The 12,917-nt window shown below is 38.9% G+C and overlaps 2 protein-coding genes across 7 annotated transcripts in view; one reads left to right on the forward strand and one right to left on the reverse strand.

Moving 5' to 3' along the window:
* The window catches only part of PCOLCE2 (procollagen C-endopeptidase enhancer 2), a 72,759-nt gene extending 69,285 nt beyond the window's left edge, over nucleotides 1-3,474 (forward strand). The window contains exons 8-9 of one of the 2 annotated variants that reach the window (XM_032144069.2): nucleotides 293-460; nucleotides 2,884-3,474. In XM_032144069.2, the coding sequence (XP_031999960.1) occupies nucleotides 293-460; nucleotides 2,884-3,014 (299 nt within the window). In that variant the 3' untranslated portion in view covers nucleotides 3,015-3,474. The remainder of the gene's footprint in view (nucleotides 1-292; nucleotides 461-2,883) is intronic. The other variant, XM_058433369.1, reaches the window with a different exon arrangement.
* TRPC1 (transient receptor potential cation channel subfamily C member 1) overlaps nucleotides 480-12,917 on the reverse strand; it is a 99,060-nt gene continuing 86,622 nt past the window's right edge. Inside the window, exon 13 of one of the 5 annotated variants that reach the window (XM_058433366.1) lies at nucleotides 480-623. In XM_058433366.1, the coding sequence (XP_058289349.1) occupies nucleotides 543-623 (81 nt within the window). In that variant the 3' untranslated portion in view covers nucleotides 480-542. Of the gene's footprint in view, nucleotides 624-2,101; nucleotides 2,719-12,917 lie in introns of those variants that run through there. The other 4 variants (XM_058433368.1, XR_009211572.1, XM_058433365.1 and 1 more) reach the window with 4 other exon arrangements.

Genomic DNA, 12,917 nt, shown 5'->3' on the forward strand with positions numbered 1-12,917 from the left:
ACAAGTTGGATAAAACATTTTAAAGAGTTTCAACCTTGGCAATGGACTGCAGTGTGGCAAGTATTTAGGCTTCTCTTCTAGTTACCAATCCCCAACAACCAGCGTAACATTACAGCTCTAACCTGAATTTTGGTGACAAATGTACAGAAGCAAATGTGAAACCTCTATGAGGGCCTTTTCTTTAACATTAAAATGTTTCGTATCTGAACCTTAGAAGAATGTAAACTTGTTTTTCAGTTCTGCTTGCATTTGCCTTCACTGTCACATCACTTCAAAATGTTTTCTTCTGCAGTATTAGCCGGCACTGTTATCACAACCATCACTCGCGATGGGAGTTTGCACGCCACAGTCTCGATCATCAACATCTACAAAGAGGGAAATTTGGCGATTCAGCAGGCGGGCAAGAACATGAGTGCTAGGCTCACTGTCGTCTGCAAGCAGTGCCCTCTCCTCAGGAGAGGTGAGTGGGGAGAAAACTGGGTCTCTCTGAGCAAGCCATGGATTCTCCATGCCGTGGTGGTTCTAGGGAAGTAAAATCAGGGCTAATATGTTGCCCACTTCTTGCAGAGCAGGAAGGCCTCTGGAGTCAGGCAGAATTGGGCTCTCATCCAAGTCCTTGTAACCTATGGCAGAAAAAGGGGTAGTGGACATGATGAACAAGTGAAAGAAGCGTTGGAAGTTGAGTCAATAGGCGACAGACACACAGAGCAGTGCAGCGTGGAGAGATTTTAGATTATTGCACTTAAGGTACCAGTACTGTCTAGGTTTAAAGAAAAATATCCAGCAGCCAACAGGAAATGCAGACCCGAAGTTCAGAAGAGGGAGGTATATCCGGGCTAGAATCAAAGATCTGGGAATCATTTGCAGAGATAGGACTATTAAGTCCACGGATGGAAATGAGTTTATTGAAAGAAATTACGAAAAACGGAAAGTTACTCCAGAGCTAGAGGCACATGACTTTTTAAGAATATATATTTAACAACTTATAAAAGTAACATGTTTCATGGTTTTTAAAAAGTTGAAATAAGTAGGTAAGAGTTTGTTTAAAAGTGAAACCCTTTTCCTTTCCCTAGAAGTACTTTGAAAAGTTCCTTCCAGCCAGACACGGTAGCTCATGCCTGTAATCCCAGCACTTTGGGAGGCCAAGGTGGGAGGATTGCTTGAGCCCAGAAGTTCAAGACCAGTCTGGGTGTTGTAGTGAGACCCTATTTCTACAAAAAAAAAAAAAAATTTTAAATTCCTTCCAGAAAGTTTCTATCCATAGAAAGCATGGGCGTATACACTTAGGGAATCATACCACACATAAGTTCTGCAATTTTTCCCCTACATAAGCTCTAGACGTCTTTACACACACACACACACACACACACACACACACACAGAGAGAGAGAAAGATACAGAATATCCACTTCAAGAAAGCTTTACTGTCCCAGCACTTCAGGAGGCTGAGACGGGAGGATTGCTTCAGCCTGAGTTTGAGACCAGCCTGGGCAACATAGTGAGACCTCTGCTGTACTAAAAATAAAAAAATACAGCCGGATGTGGTGGTGCGCACCTGTGGTCCCAGCTACTCGTGAGGCTGAAGCAGGAGGATGCCTTGAACCTAAGAGGTCGAGGCTGCAGTGAGTCATGATCACACTACGGCACTCCAGCCTGGGTGACAGAGCAAGACTGTCTAAAAAAAGAAAAAAAATTAAAAATAAAGCAAGCTTTACTGTGAATTCAGATTGTTCAGAAAAGTCAGGAGGGTAGTAGTAGCCTCATGTTGACTCTCTGGAGAGAATCACAAAGGCTCTGTAAAAGAGAAACATTTCTTTCCAGAACTGCCGGGAGCAGCAGATATTGCACCTCCAGATTCTATAAGGTCTCATAATGCTGCTAGCACTTCAGCCTTGAGGCAGCATTACCTGCCCAGACCCTCAGGCTCTCACAGACCACTGTGATGACAAAGTCAACCCACACAGGAAAATGCGAGAGAAAAAGGACACATTTTCTCTGTGACACACCAGGGAAAAGGGGAACTAAGGGAGGAATTAACACATGCCTTTTTTTCTGATTTATTTCTGAGGTAATATAAATATTCAGAGTTACCCAACACCTCAGGCCCCAGTCTAGGCCTAACTTAGCCAGTCACACCAATGTATAAAAACACAGTATAACCAATATAAGTACTCTTGACACCAATGTTTTGCAAGAAGCTGTACAAGTGCAAGTAGTATATGATCCATCTGTGCCGTCAAGAAGCTTGCACAGCATACATGTTGGAGATGTTGATTACAGTTCAAGACAACAGCAACATAAGGGTGTGGATCATTGGTTGCCAAATGCCAGGAAAATCCAGACATGTGATGGGATTGAGAAGCCATCTGAGGATAGCCCATCATGGAGCCCTGGAGGCCCCTCGAGAAAGGAGAGTCTTTCACGTTAACACGGTGCGTTCTTCATAGCAGGCATTTGAAACCACAACAGACCTACAGCACTGCAGAGCGGGACATGGCTGGATCTAACCACTCAGTCCAGCTTCCTGGAGTTAGCGTAGCCAAAATACCTTACTAGTTGAATTTGGCTTTTTGCTGATGAGAGTCTTAAACCAGATTTTATCATCCAGGCACAGTGGCGTGTGCCTGTAGTCCCAGCTACTTTGGAGTCTGAGGCAGGAGAATCACTTAAGCTCAGTAGTTTAAGACCAGCCTGGGGAACACGGCAAGACCCCCATCTCTAAAAAGCAAAAACAAGAAAACCCAGATCTTATCATAGATGGAATACATGTATAATCTTACCATTTGCAGAAGAGAACATTTATCTAGAGGTAACTTACAGTCTAAGTTGTTTCACACATGATACATAGAGGAAAAGATTAATTTCTATATCCTCTTTCTTTAGGTCTAAATTACATTATTATGGGCCAAGTAGGTGAAGATGGGCGAGGCAAAATCATGCCAAACAGCTTTATCATGATGTTCAAGACCAAGAATCAGAAGCTCCTGGATGCCTTAAAAAACAAGCAATGTTAACAGTGAACTGTGTCCATTTAAGCTGTATTCTGCCATTGCCTTTGAAAGATCTATTTTCTCTCAGTAGAAAAAAAAATACTTATAAAATTACATATTCTGAAAGAGCATTCTGAAAGATGGGACTGATTGGCTCTTCACATGATGGAGGTATGAGGCCTCCGAGATAGCTGAGGGAAGTTCTTTGCCTGCTGTCAGAGGAGCAGCTATCTGATTGGAAACCTGTCGACTTAGTGCGGTGATAGGAAGCTAAAAGTGTCAAGCGTTGACAGCTTGGAAGCGTTTATTTATACATCTCTGTAAAAGATATTTTAGAATTGAGTTGTGTGAAGATGTCAAAAAAAGATTTTAGAAGTGCAATATTTATAGTGATATTTGTTTCACCTTCAAGCCTTTGCCCTGAGGTGTTACAGTCTTGTCTTGCGTTTTCTAAATCAATGCTTAATAAAATATTTTTAAAGGATTACAGGACAACCACTAAACTTCTTTTTATAGATAGTGGGACACTGTAGAAGGAATATTCCCTTTTAGCAATAAGAATAGTGTTATTTATGCATAAGATTGCCTTTGTATCAATTTACACTTTGCTAAAAGAGCATTCCAAGAATTTCAGGGACTAAATGGATCCAGTAATGTCAATAGACTATAATTCTCTCTGCAGAAACAGAATGGTAGTGCTAGAATAACATCTCTCAGGGATCTAGTCTACACTGTTTCATTTTGTAATTGAAATGGAAGCTCAGGTATGTTTAGTGACTTGCCAGAGCACATGTGTCCTAAGAGACAAAACAATCTAGCTAAAGAGTCCTAATTCCAAACCCTTTGCCCTCACTGCCACTAGAAGAGCCTTCCCTACCCCCAGAGGAAAGCCCTCTTATCCTGATTTGAAGAGTGAAGTACTAAATATTAGTACTTAGGCTGGTATTTACTAGCCTATGTAATTGGTCGTTTTACAGAACTTGAAATTAGAAGTGAGCTTGACACTGCTGCCCTGTTTATCCCCAGTTAACTGGATCAGGCTGTATCAGCTAAGAGCCTTTGAGAAATCTATTTTCACTCATTAGTGGAAGAACAGCAAAAGGACCTTCATTCACACAGCGCTGCTTAAGGCACAACTATATGAGTGCAGCAACCAGCCCTGTAGGAGGTTACCAGCCAGGTGCTGTGGGAGAGCGGATAACCATCCCTATCCAAAGAAGGCTGAAAGAACATTAGGGATGAACAAAGACGTGGGTCACAAACTCTTCCACGGTAGAAGCAAAGTTTCGGAAATAAGGGAAAATACTCTTTTAGATGAAAACAATAATTCCCAGCCCTAGGATGACCAGACATTTAAAGGGTGGCAAAATAGAAGTTCAAAAGGAACTCTGTTCCCTCTGTTACAGCAGCTGGGTGAGCCTAAGGAAACGACGAAATTGGGCTGGCAGGCAGGTCAGAAACTGCTCCCATACTTTCCCACTGAGGAGCCATCAGCACCAGGGAATTCTGCAGTTGAGGAAGTAGATGAACTAGAAGACCCTGATGATGGTGGGTGACTGGCTTCCCTGGCCAGTGTCAGCTTTTAGAAAGTTCTCTTAGCCAGCTGAACTTCGCAGACCAGCTGCGCCCAGCAAGGATGTAACTGTGGACTCCTCATTGATTCCAGCCTTCTCAGAGCAAGTTGCTTCCCTTCAAGAATACATGTTCTGGGACTTAGGAGGGAATCCTAAAGATTTCAGTATTTCTTCTTTCTGAATAGAATCTCCTATTGGTGAATTACAAGCAGCATGCTGGCAGGTATCAACCTTCTGCATGACCAGCGGAAAGACTTCTCTAGGTGAGTGGGGGCTTGGGTCACAGTGGGGTAAAAACTGAGAAGAGTAATCTAAACTATTCATACTGTTGACATCTCTGACACAGTATTTTATAACTGCTTAGGGGATTCATGGTTAACAGTGTGTGGCACTGGTTTGTCTTTTACTTCAGTTATTCAAAACATAGAGATAAGATGAATTGTGAAGCTGCTCTTTCTGGAATAACAACTACTTTGTAACTTCTTTCCTTTTTAAAAAATAATTTTTCTATGGTTTGACTGTATCCTCTAAAGTTTATTTGTTGGAAAGTAAATCCTCAATGCAACAGTGTTGAGAGGTGGGCTCTTTTATGAGGCAGAGCCCTCACGAATGGATTAATGCCATTATCATGGGAGTAAGTTAGTTATCGTGAGAATGGGTCCTTGGTAAAAGGATGAATTTGGCCCCCTGCGTCCCCACTCCATTGTTCTCTTTCTCTTTTGGGCATGCACATGTGTTGATGTGTTCATGTGCTCTCTTGCATTTCCGCCTTCTGCCATGGGATGATGCTGCGAGAAGGCCGTCACCAGATGTGGGCCATTGACTTTGGACTTCCCAGCCTCCAGAACTGTAAGAAACAAATATCTGTTCTTTATAAATTTTATAAATTACCCAGTCTGAGATATTCTGTTATAGCAGCACAGAACAGACTAAGACACCTTTATTTTGACTGAAGTTTAGTTTCCTTAGTTATAATTGGAGGGAGTTAGACTACATAACTTCTGGGATCCCATACTATTTTCTCTTTTAGGAATTGTTTATTTTTCAAGAATAGTTGGTAAGGTTTTGTTTTTGTTTTTCAGTATTTATACTTGGGGAATCAAATACACATGAAGAATGAATAGGTGACCATACTAACATATCACAAAACATTTCAAAATTATAAATAAATCTCACTGTTTCAGAGCATCTTGCTAGCTTGATTTTCATCCTTTGAATTCCTGTAAATGAACATTTAAGATTTTTGCCAAGTTCCCAAGGCTTAAATTCTGTTATTTATTTACTTGCAAGTTAACCTTAATTGGAAGACATTTACCTTCTTTTCTTTCATGTATTAATAGACTACTGCTACCAGGCTCCCATTTATTTCTGGACTGTTTAAATGGTATCAACTAATGACAAAAAAACTCCCTTAAAGAAAAGCCCTATAATTAAACAGCCACTAATCAGAAAGTTCTAATGTGAGTTAAGTAATATTAATCAGAAACACCTTTTGCTTGAGTTCATGGATTCAAGCAAACAAATTTTTTTTTTTTATATAAATGGAAACAAAAAATTTGCAATGAAGTTCAATTAGCAAGCAAACGTTTTTTAAAAAGATTAGACCTAAGTATTCTAAAGACCTCATATTGAGAGAGAGAAAGATAAAAATATTAACTTAGGACTTTGATAATTTAAGTATTTACATTAATTTTTCTAGGGTAATATAAAATAATAATATAAATAGAGCATAAATAATATAAATAGAGCACCAACATTTAAAACCAGCAGAGGAAAAAAAAAGAAGAAATTAAAGAAAGTGAAACCAGGAAAAATACAACAAAATAAGGTAAAAATAAAAACATATCAATAATTTCAGTAAACACCTAAACTAAGTACTGAAAGTTATATGTCAAAATGGTCAGTCTGGCTTAGAAAAAGAAATACAACTATGTGCTATTTGAAAGAGACATCTAAAACATGAGGACATGGAAAAGTTGAGAGGAAAGGGATAGAAAAAGATAAATACAGTACACCAGGCAAACATTAACCAAAACAAAAACGGTATGGTTTTATTAATACTAGAAAAAAAATACTTCAAGGCATTACTCAAGATGAAGAGAGTTACAAGGAGATATAACAATTCTAAATTTGCACACAGCTAATAACATCCTTCAAAATATATAACTAAATCTGACATAAATAGAAATGGACAAGTTTACCATCATAATGGGAGGTTTTAACATGTTTCTCTCAGTAATTGACAGATTTAAAAGAGAAAACACTAAAAATGTGGAAGTGTTGAACCACAGAATTAGCTAGATTTACCTAACACACATATGTAGAACAGAACCAAGGGCACATTATTTTGAGCTCATATGGAACAATTTCAGCACTTGCCATGCACCATGAAGCAAATTCCAACAAATTTCAAACAACTGGTATCAAACAGCCATCTCTAACACCAGTAAACAACTAGAAATTAATAACAAAAAGTAAACAACAAAAAACATAAGAAAAAAATTGGAAATTAAGAAATGTACTTTCAACTCATGATAAAAAGGAAACCATAATGGAAAACAAAATATTAAAAACTGAACAATAGAAAAACTGCATTTACATTTGGGTTGGTTCCAACTCTTTGCTATTGTGAATAGTGCCGCAATAAACATACGTGCGCATGTGTCTTTATAGCAGCATGATTTATAGTCCTTTGGGCATATACCCAGTAATGGGATGGCTGGGTCAAATGGTATTTCTAGTTCTAGATCCCTGAGGAATCGCCACACTGACTTCCACAATGGTTGAACTAGTTTACAGTCCCACCAACAGTGTAAAAGTGTTCCTATTTCTCCACATCCTCTCCAGCACCTGTTGTTTCCTGACTTTTTAATGATCGCCATTCTAACTGGTGTGAGATGGTATCTCACTGTGGTTTTGATTTGCATTTCTCTGATGGCCAGTGATGATGAGCATTTTTTCATATGTTTTTTGGCTGCATAAATGTCTTCTTTTGAGAAGTGTCTGTTCATGTCCTTCACCCACTTTTTGATAGGGTTGTTTGTTTTTTTCTTGTAAATTTGTTTGAGTTCATTGTAGATTCTGGATATTAGCCCTTTGTCAGATGAGTAGGTTGCAAAAATTTTCTCCCATTCTGTAGGTTGTCTGTTCACTCTGATGGCAGTTTCTTTTGCTGTGCAGAAGCTCTTTAGTTTAATTAGATCCCATTTGTCAATTTTGGCTTTTGTTGCCATCGCTTTTGGTGTTTTAGACATGAAGTCCTTGCCCATGCCTATGTTCTGAATGGTATTGCCTAGGTTTTCTTGTAGGATTTTAATGGTTTTAGGTCTAACATTTAAGTCTTTAATCCATCTTGAATTAATTTTTGTATAAGGGTAAGGAAGGGATCCAGTTTCAGCTTTCTACATATGGCTAGCCAGTTTTCCCAGCACCATTTATTAAATAGGGAATCCTTTCCCCATTTCTTGTTTTTGTCAGGTTTGTCAAAGATCAGATAGTTGTAGATATGCAGCATTATTTCTGAGGGCTCTGTTCTGTTCCATTGATCTATGTCTCTGTTGTGGTACCAGTACCATGCTGTTTTGGTTACTGTAGCCTTGTAGTATAGTTTGAAGTCAGGTAGCGTGATGCCTCCAGCTTTGTTCTTTTGGCTTAGGATTGACTTGGCGATATGGGCTCTTTTTTGGTTCCATATGAACTTTAAAGTAGTTTTTTCCAATTCTGTGAAGAAAGTCATTGGTAGCTTGATGGGGATGGCATTGAATCTATAAATTACCTTGGGCAGTATGGCCATTTTCATGATATTGATTCTTCCAACCCATGAGCATGGAATGTTCTTCCATTTGTTTGTACAACCCAAATGTCCAACAACGATAGACTGGATTAAGAAAATGTGGCACATATACACCATGGAATACTATGCAGCCATAAAAAATGATGAGTTCATGTCCTTTGTAGGGACATGGATGAAGCTGGAAAACATCATTCTCAGTAAATTATCACAAGGACAAAAAACCAAACACCGCATGTTCTCACTCATAGGTGGGAACTGAACAGTGAGAACTCATGGACACAGGAAGGGGAACATCACACTCTGTGGACTGTTGTGGGGTTGGGGGAGAGGGGAGGGACTGCATTAGGAGATATACCTAATGCTAAATGACGAGTTAATGGGAGCAGCAAAACAACATGGCACATGGATACATATGTAACAAACCTGCACATTGTGCACATGTACCCTAAAACCTAAAGTATAATAATAAAAAATAAAAAAATAAAAACTGCATTTAAAAATGTGTGAAATGCAGCTTAAACAACACTTTAAAATTTATAATCTTACATGTTTACATTATAAAAGAAAGGGTGGAAATTGTGAATATACAAATTGGGAACTTAGGAAAACACCATAAACTTTTAAAAGGTAGGATAAAATAGCATAGAGCAGAAATTGAATAAAACTGTCATCTTAAATAATAGAAAAAAGGAAAGCCAAATGTTGGTTCTTTAAAATGACTAATATAATTGACAAAACTCTGACCAAATTAAGCAAGAAAAGAAGTAAAAACAGATAATTAAACCAATTTTGTATTGAAAGAGGACCTTACTGCAGATTTTTCAGAATCTTAAAAGAAGATAAGATACTACGAACCACTTTATGCTCATAGATTTGAAAACTTAGATAAAGTGGACAAAATCCGAGGAGGGGAGGTGAAGCTGGGCTTTGAGAACTTAACACTGACTCTAGTAGAAATAGAATACCTAAGTAGTCCTATAATCATTAAAGAAATTTAATCTGTAGTTTAAAATACTTCCTCAAATAAAACTTGGGGCCTAGATAGCTTTACCTGGAAGGCCTACCAAACATTTAAGTGGTAAATACTATCAATGTAACATAAACTATTCCAGAGTACGCATAAGGAAGGAGCACTCAGCAATTCTTTTTATGAGATTAATATAATCTTAATACCAAAACTTTAGAGACAGTAGGAACCAGGAAAATCTCCAGTCTGCTTGCATCCACCTAGGAACACAGGTGCAAAAACTCTAAACAAAACATTGTCAAACAAAATTCAGCAAATGAAACAGATCATGATCAAGTTGGCTTTATCCCAGGGATGCATGGTTGATTTAACATTAGAAAATCAATGAACATACTTTACAGAATAAATAGATCCGCAATACTAACTAGGGACACTAAGGTGCAATGAAACATTCAGGCTCTTAAAAACACCACGGATCTTTCTTGGTACTAATGTCCTAAGAAGGATATAGCACAGGGATGAGAGTTCAACAGCAGGACAGTGTCAGAATTTCTTTTTCTGTGAGAATCCTTGTAGCAGTCTGGCAGAAGTTTACACAGCGAAACATTAGCTGTTTTCTTTTGCCTCCCTAGATGATGTCTCAGAATCAAGGAGAAAAAAAAATTCAGTCAGGTGAACACAAGTGGGTGTAGACACACCAGCTGAAAGGTCACATCTCCACAGAAGCCAGTATCTCTTACAACTCCATAAGCACAGCGTCCTGACTCCTCACAGATGACGTGCCGAGTTCAAAGAGTTAGGCACTCAGGAAAGCGCAGCCAATGTCTCCCCATCAGGTATTCGTAGTTCAAGGATCATTCCTCCCAATCCAGATGCAGTTTACCTATCAGGGCTCATTTTTACCATAAGCAAGTATGCCTAGCAACATAGCTGACATACTGTATTATCAGATTACTAGGTAACCTAAACTACAGTTAAAGGCCAAATTCTTAACAGAATGGGGAAAGGTACTGTTGAGCCCTGTTCACAATAGATGGAGAATGTTCATTTGATTTTAATAATGCAGAAAAAACATTAATCTAATTCAACATTTATTCCTGACAAAAAATTAACCCTGAGAAAACTATGAATAGAAAAAAATGTCCTTAAGTTGACAAGAAAATCTGCAGCAAAGCTTATACTTAATGGTGAAATATTGAAAGCATTTCTGTTAAGATCAGTGGTAAGACACGAATGCCTGAAATTGTCATATCTATTAGAAATTGTACTGAGGGATCTAGACAGCGTGGTAAGGCAAGAAAATGAAATATATGATATAAGGATTGGAAAGGGAGAAACAAGACTATTATAGTAGAGAGATGTTATGCTTGTCCAGATAGAAAACCCAAGGTAACCTGCAGGTGATTCAAATACAAAATTTTCCATGCTTATCTCTTAGGTGTGTAAATAAGCCCTTGTCTAAGGACAAAACATTGAATATTTTTTTCCTTTTATAATTAAGAGCCTTGAATTAAGGACCCTGCACACAAAAAGCCTCTTTTTCCCCCCCTTGGAGATGAAATTTCCCTCTTTTGCCCAGGGTGGAGTGAAGTGGCACAATCTTGGCTCACTGCAACCTCCACCCCTCGGGTTCAAGCGATTCTTCTGCGTTAGCCTCCTGAGTAGCTGGGATTACAGGTGCCCACCACCACGCCCAGCTAATTTTTGTATTTTTAGTAGAGATGGGGTTTCGCCATGTTGGCCAGGCTGGTCTTGAACTCCTGACCTCAGGTGATCCATCTGCCTTGGCCTCCCAAAGTGCTGGGATTATAGGCGTGAGCCACAGCACTGGGCCATGAATAGTCTCTTTTTGACAAAGGCTCTCTGGATGTACAAGTGTGGGATTGCCCATGAATGCATGGAATTGGGTGTTCTGGGTGAGTAGCTCTGGGATGTACATAAAAATTGGTTCTGAAGTATTCTAAAGTTATTATTAAAAATCCTGGTTTTGATTTTTTTGTCATTTGCTTCTCCCTTTTAAAAACAAAGTCAACAATTGAGTTTAAAAGGCTAAAATTTGATTAGATATAAATGAAACATCTTTGAATGATGTCCCTGTAGCATTCTAATACTAAGATTGGGTTAGATTTCAACAATGAGATGAAGCTTTTAAGTATAGAAACCTATTAAGAAAATTTACAAGCTGAAAGTAAGACTTCATACATCTGATTAATTCATCTCACACAAAAAACCTGATATTAATAGTAACATAATGCAGGTAAGAGCCTCCCGGGTGAAAAGGAAAAAGACTTGGATTCTCATTCACAGTGTGGCAGTGGGAGAACTTTAGTTTCCTTATCTGTAACATGAAGTTGAATCGGATCCTTTCTGAGATCCCTTATGGTCTTAAGTGGTTTTCTGGATCCTTGAATATTTAATTTTTTTTTTTTTTTTTTTTTTGACATGGAGTTTCACTCTGTTGACCAGGCTGGAGTGCAGTGGCATGATTTTGGCTCACTGCAACCTCTGCCTCCCAGGTTCAAACTATTCTCCTGCCTCAGCCTCCTGAGTAGCTGGGATTACAGCCGCACACCACCACGCCCAGCTAATGTTTCACTATGTTGGCCAGGCTGGTCTCGAACTCCTGACCTCAGGTGACCCACCTGCCTTGGCCTCCTAAAGTGCTGAGATTACAGGCATGAGCCACCGTGCCTGGCTGAGTATTCAAATTGATTAGGATAGAAAGTGGCACAGAAATGAAATTCACCAGTGTGTCTGCTTTAAACACTCTGGTCCCTTCTGGTCTGGCTGTTACTTTCTGAGGCTAACTCCCCCTTTCCTATGATGTTCACTACCTGTCCATCCTCTTCCTCCAACTCTTGCTCATCTTGCTGGTCTCTGCTTGACCCTCGTCATGAAAGTTTTTAACAAATTAGTTATTTAGAAAAGTAGGAACTTAAGTTCTGTTTGCTGACCAAGATGAACCTACAATGAGAAGCTAATTCAAAAATGGAAAGGTTTTGGATATATATTGACTGACAGGAAAAATCAATTGAATTAAGTATCTCCAGTCAGTATATAAACTTGGACAAATTACTCAAAATGCTAGTTTTCCTGTGTATTAAATTAGAAGGTTGAAGCAGGGAATCTAAGTTTTCTTTTAATCCAGTTTGAGAAAATAGGATCTGGAGCACACAATTGTTAAGAGTATTTAATAAACTAGATGTCATTCCTAGAATATTTACACTAACAGATAATGGCTAAATTTTTATTCAATAACTTTGTGCCATTCAACATTAATACCATACTTAGAGTGAGGATGCAAAAGAGAATGAGAGAACTGTTCCTTCTTGTGTCTGGTCTTGTTTTACAGCTTTTCAAAAGAAAGAGGCTGGGTGTGGTAGCACACTCCTGTAGTCCCAGCTACTTGGGAGGCTGAGGTAGGAGGTTCTCTTTAGCCCAGGAGTTGGAGGCTGTAGTGTGCTATGATGGCACCTGTGAATAGCCACTGTACTTCCAGCTTGGGAAATATTGTGAGACTCTGTCACTGGGGTCAGTGGGGGTGGATGGGAGAAGAAAACATCTGCATTCAAGCAAACACAGAAAATATTGTG

Source organism: Hylobates moloch, unplaced genomic scaffold (assembly GCF_009828535.3).
Source record: "Hylobates moloch isolate HMO894 unplaced genomic scaffold, HMol_V3 SCAFFOLD_22, whole genome shotgun sequence".
In the NCBI taxonomy this organism is placed as follows: Eukaryota; Metazoa; Chordata; class Mammalia; order Primates; family Hylobatidae; genus Hylobates; species Hylobates moloch.